The 6,377-nt window shown below is 38.4% G+C and overlaps 1 protein-coding gene across 1 annotated transcript; it reads left to right on the top strand.

Moving 5' to 3' along the window:
- Nucleotides 60–5,293, top strand: LOC109820039 (chloroplast stem-loop binding protein of 41 kDa a, chloroplastic). Its single transcript, XM_020386093.1, is given in 7 exon segments — nt 60–255; nt 258–355; nt 760–881; nt 1,782–1,884; nt 2,760–2,901; nt 4,236–4,513; nt 4,912–5,293. Coding segments are annotated over 7 exon segments (999 nt in total). The 5' UTR covers nt 60–182; the 3' UTR covers nt 5,095–5,293.

Below are 6,377 nucleotides of genomic sequence, written 5' to 3'. Positions count from 1 at the left end.
CTCCCCCTCCCCTCCCCAACTCTCCTCGCCCCTCCCCTTCACTCTCTCCATCTTCACTCTCTCTCCGCTCCTCCTCGTTCCTCTCCTCATCCCCTCTCTCCCTCTTCTCAATTCCTCGCTCGAAACCCTCCTCCTCCTCCTCCTCTTCCAATTTTGCCCTTTCTGCTGTTGTGACCGCTGCGATGCCTGAATCTGAGAGGAAGAGGGTTCTAATCGTAAATACCAACACGCGCCACGCTTTCATCGGATTCTACTTTCGCCACGAGCCTCCTCCTGTGCTCACCAGGCCACCGTTCTCACCGTCGGTGATGAGAGTTCCGGCAAGATGAAGAAGCCCCCTTTCACTAGATTCTCTGTGCGCTTCCTGTATTTTCTTCTTTCGGCTTATTTGCACTTTAATGCCCAACGTTTCACTTTTTTTTTAGTTTGTTTGGTACCTCAAAGATCCCAAATTGACATTAATATGGCAAATTTTGTGCCCCCAGAGGGCTAAATTTGTTCTTTGCCTTCCCGGCCCAAGCTTTAGGAATCTGAAATTTGGTAACACAATTGTTTCTCATTCACTTTTTCTATGTTGATATTTTTGAACAACTTTTTTTGCACTTTGGTGCTTCAAATTGTCAAAATTGAGCTTCAGGGTTTCAAAGTTTGAAAAAAGGTTGAAATTTGGGTAATAAAGTGCAAATATTTTTCCTCGTTTCCTGGTTGCTGTTTGTGCACTATAATATGGTGTTCATTAATTGGTTTATGCTTGTGTAGGAGCTGGTGAGTGCTGGTGGGGAGACGGTGTGGGGGGATCCGGCGGAGGTGGGGAAAGTCGTGGGAGGGGCGGAGTTTGATGTGGTATTAGATAACAACGGCAAGGATCTTGATACAGTCAAGTATGTAACTTTGTTGCTAACTGCACGAATCCAATCTTTTTTTTCCTAAGATTTGTTCTTTGCACTTTGAGTTAGGACGCAATGGTCCAATTGAATTCCACATTGTAAATGAAGTAGGACAAAGGAGGAGCGTTGCAGTCAATGTAAAACCTACTGAGGAGCTACATGAAATGAATCCTTAGGAATATTCATTGCGACATTCCCACTACTAAGGGTTTCATTGATGCCGCTCTTCGGTACAATGATACTTAACTGAGGAGATAACCCTTTATAGAATTGAATGGAAGAATATGATTCATGCCAGCGGGACAACCACTTTATGGGCTAGTTAAGGTTACGTGTGAATTTGTAGGTATTGCAAATATTTTTTGGAGACTCGTATTCTGCTCAACTAGGAATGATGAGGCATATAATTCAATCTTTAATCTGCTTAATACACAGACACATACTTCTTTTCAATTATAGACAGTCTCAGATATTTTAAAGGAAGCGAAGTCCAGCAATAGTTATTTCTTCTGAATTTCTTGATGCAGAAACTTATTGGATTGTTTACCATTACTAATTAGAGTTTAGAAGCTTGTAAATCTCATCTCTTGTAATATTCTGATATCCGAGAATTTCTGGATATTCATGTGACCAATACAAGTGATGTGCAATAGTTTCCCGTGAAATGGGATTCATGGAAACATTGAAAAGGGAGTCAAACAATGTAGAATCTATTGCTGGCTGACTTCTTGGTTCACTGACAATAGTTTCCTTGACTATAAAAGAATAAACATGTCAATAGTTACTTTGTATAATTAGATGCTGAATTCTGATCATTTATTTCATATTTAATACATCAATCCTCAGCAGTACCCACCTATGCTTTCCTAAATGATATAATTGTCTTGGCTACAGGCCTGTAGCAGACTGGGCAAAAACTGCAGGAGTCAAACAATTTCTGTATATTAGCAGTGCTGGGATATATAAGCCAACTGATGAGGTTCCTCATGTTGAAGGGGTATGCGTGCTGTTAATTGCTTAATTTTCTAGTGTATCCCTATATTACAGACTTCTAGTAAACATATGCTGAGTTTTCTTGGTACATGTTGATATCATATCATATAAATTCACAGATAAGCACATGGATGCTGATTAAGTGATGGATAAATAGATAATAGAGAAACGAGATGCTACTTTATGCAGAGTTCTAGATTGGAAATACATGCCACTGGACTTGATCTTGATCTACGACTTTTAATGATTATAGAGGGTGGGGCTGTCTGTGTGTGCGTGTGTGGTTCTTTTTCTTTTTTCCTTTTTTTTGGGGGGGGTGGGGGTGGGGGTTGGGGGTGGGGGGNTTGCAATTGGCCTAGATTGTCCATACTCCAGAGTTGAAGTGACCACAATTTTCATATTATGGGCACTTTGTTGCTGAATTATGTTGGAAGACGTATACTTGGAGTTCTTGACATGCTGCTAAATCAAGGCCAATAACTTGCAGGTTAGAAGCAACAATTTGCACTTTGAATTGGACTTCTTTTTGTGCATCCCATGAAATGCATGCACTGACCCCACTCAAACACAGGCACATACTGGTGGATGTAAATAACAAACATATGACAACTAATTTTGTTAATGATATTGGAAAAAACTTGGCAAAAAAATCTTTTTAAGTTATATTTTATGAGTTGGAGATATGTTTGACATGAACTTTAACATATTTCTGTCTTCAAAGTAAAATATATCTGTAACAGGGATCTCATCATTTATAGCAAGTAGTAAAACTTTTCCCCCAAAGTGTTTCAATATGTTAACTATATCATGAACTTTATGTAGATGGAACTTGGTATCAGTTTGTAATCTTACCAAAATGTGAACCACACCTCTCTGCAGGACCCCGTTAAAGGTGATGCTAGTCATGTATCTGTGGAGAAGTACATTACCGATCTATCCTTCAGTAGCTTGGCAATATTCCGCCCTCAGTATATGATAGGTTCTGGAAACAATAAAGATTGTGAAGAATGGTTCTTTGACCGTATGAACGCTACTTCCTTATGTTTATAACTCTTCCATCTATTCTTAGTAGGATCCTATTGGCTTTCCATGCACAACATTTTCTAGTTGCAATGCAGCATGCATGAATACATCTGGATCTTTTTACAGGCTACTAAGAAATAAAGGAGCTGAAAGTTACATGTACATCCATATATTAAAAAATCGACACTTGCATTATATGTTTCTTTTATGGCTAATCTTCTTGCATGCATCGCCAAATGTCTGGAACCAGAAATTTTTTCTCTGGACTCTGGTGATAAATTCGGTACCCTGTTTTGTTGGTGCCTAAAGCATTAGAAACTGAAGCATTATGAAATCAGTAATTTGGGTCAAAGATTTATCTAGGAATTAGGAGCTACCAATGCTTTTGGTCCCACTTCTAAGGACAATTTATTTGTAGATAAGTATCTGATGAAGAACCGATTCATACTGGAGCTTATATAAGTAGTTATAGAAGCAACGTATATAAGCTGCTGAAAATAGTCGTTTGGTAATAATATATTAAAAACTGTTTCCAAAAACAGTTAAGGTGTTTGGCAAAACTGTGCTTAAAGATCATTGTCAAAAGATAAAGGTCATATACGGTATATAAAAAAAAGGCAGAATCTACTTTTAAAAGCATCCTGAGGTAATATGGAGTCATGAAGCAATTTCAATAAGTGTGCAAAGTAAATAAATAGATAAAAATAAAAAAGTCTGCTTATCAAAAAAATAATTAGAAGCACCCGAAAAGACAAAAACAATACCAAACTGACTCGTAGAAGGTGAGGGCTAATGTATTAGTACGTGGACACCTTTTCTACATTAAGTAAGGGCTGATAAACCTGAATATTTCTTAGCAGATGAGTTCATGACTTGATATCGCCACTAACTAGCAACAAGATAGCAGCTCAAGAACATTTGATTGACTCAAGAAAGTTGAAACAAGAAGGAAAATAGATTTGATTCTTCACGGTAGATTGACATCAAAAATTTGTGGAAACTTAACATTAATTGTTCTTATTGTCACCGACTCATGGTTTTGATTTGTTAGGAGACTGACCCATTTTCTTCCAGCGATATTTCTCATAATGTATTGGTAGTTTCCTATTTGGAAACCACGTCATTATACTGGAAACAAAGACTCATTATACTGAAAACAAAGAGTTTAGTTACATTCGACGAGTTGATACAGATGTGCATGTCATTTGATTGTTGGTGAATATTCCCATGTCACATGTATTTTGAAATATTTTGCTTTTAATACTCCAGAAATGTTCCAAGAAACTTACAGCAATCCATTAATGAATGATATATGTTGGTGGTCATGGACAGGGATTGTCCGTGATAGACCAGTTCCACTCCCTGGATCAGGAATGCAGCTGACGAACATATCACATGTGAGAGATCTATCGAGCATGCTATTTCTTGCTGTTGGGAAACCTTCTGCTGCAAATGGCAACATATTCAATTGTGTGAGCGACCGTGCTGTGACCTTAGATGGAATGACCAAACTATGTGCACAAGCTGCAGGCAAAGAAGCCAAAATAGTTCACTATGACCCAAAGGTTGTTGGTGTTGATGCTAAGAAGGCTTTTCCTTTCCGCAATATGGTAATAATCCAATATCAATTTATTGAGGCTTATTTGCACTTTAATACCCCAAAAGTTCACCTTTTAACTTTGATACCATGAGTTCTGTTTTGACAAATTGATACACCAAACTTTTCAAACGGACAATAATTTGACAATTGGATACCCCAAGGCCCTAATTGTGTTCCTCGCTTCCCCCAAACTATTAAAAAAAAAGAACATTTGTGAGAAAATTTGTTTCTCATCAAATATCGTATGTTGATGTTCTTGATCGAAATTAAGGTCAACTATAAAATTCTCTATAAGTTATAGGGTATCAATGCTAAAGAAGAGTGAAACTTTGGGATGGTAAAGTGCAAATAACCCATTTATTAATTGAACATTGACATAAGATTTAAAATTTTGTACTATTGTTGCAGCACTTTTATGCAGAGCCAAGAGCTGCTAAAAAGATATTAGGATGGACAAGCAGCACTAATCTTGTTGAGGATTTGAAAGAGAGGTTCAAAGAGTATGTCAGTATCGGGAGAGATAGGAAGGAGATGAAATTTGATATTGACGACAAGATATTGGAGTCTCTAAAAGTTCCAGTTTCTGTATGATTCTCATGATCACTCGTTTCATTTTCTCCATATCAATGCATCATGTGCAAATTGATGTAATTGCACTACATTTGTTAACAAATATTGTTGTGTCAATATTTTTTCCCTATAAAGTCAGGACCAGACACAATTACGCATTTTTTGTATCTACTTTGTGTCATACAATGACCGATATAATGCCAAGCTGTTTATTATAGAACTTGTTTGTTTACTTCGCTTAGTATGCGTTTGATGAATCATGAACATAATTGCCATGCCACTGAACCCTGTATAGGAGCATTTATTCAGAAAGGGTGAGAAAAAAATATTTTTCCCTCTTAGGGGCGTGTGCCAAATTCCTAGTTCGGTATATAGTATGATTTTCCCTTTGTTTCATTTATTTTTTCAGATGCTGTCTGGATTGCTGAGAGAAAATAATAAAATAAAAGGATAGCAAATATTGCAGCTGCAGAAAATCTACTTAAAATCCCATTATTTAGATATCTGCAATTTTGTTGTGAAAAATGAATTTTCAATACAAATTCCATGTTTGGTAGAAGAACAACTTGATGTACAGTTACAAGATTTGTAAGTCAATATTTTGTTGAACATTTCATGAATTGCAATAAATACGCATAGTCATGTCCTTCCCTCGTGCTATACTTTCCATGACGAAGTTCATATTTGTAGCTTTTATTTTTATGCAAAAAACTTTTGGGAAAATTGCTTCCAGCCCGCAAAACAACCCAAAACGTGCTCTGCCCCCCTAAGATTTTTTCAACGTGCCCTTTACCCCCAAAACCGCCCCCGATTTTCTTCCAGCCCCCAAAACGAATCCCCCGGCCTAACTCCGTTTAAACTCCGCTCGAAATGCCCAAAATACCCTTACGTTTAAAATTCCCCGTTATGAGTTACCTCCTCGTCCGTACCCTGTCATCTCTCTCTTCTGCAAGCAAACCGACTCCAGAAACCCAATTCAAAACCCTAGCCCTAAATCAACCGACCCCAACGCAAACCGAATCAAAGCAAAGGGATCAAAATGGCCGGCGATTCAACCCCCAAAACCAACCTCAATGGCGACCACAGCGAAAGCGATTACGTCCAGCGGTTCGAAATCTCAGAAAGAGCCCATACAACTGCAGTGCGGACTGAATCTGAAGCTCAAGCTGCGATTGGTGATGTTCTAGAGGACATCGCAACCAGACATTCTCATCCCAGAAGCCCGCCTCAAAATTTAAGTGTAGGCCCCCGCGAAGGTCTAGAGGGCAGCACCGGCACCACCGGCTCGTCCAACGATGCCACTA

This window comes from Asparagus officinalis, chromosome 8, assembly GCF_001876935.1.
Source record: "Asparagus officinalis chromosome 8, Aspof.V1, whole genome shotgun sequence".
Lineage (NCBI taxonomy): Eukaryota > Viridiplantae > Streptophyta > Magnoliopsida > Asparagales > Asparagaceae > Asparagus > Asparagus officinalis.
This window is presented reverse-complemented; position numbering and strand designations above follow the sequence as displayed.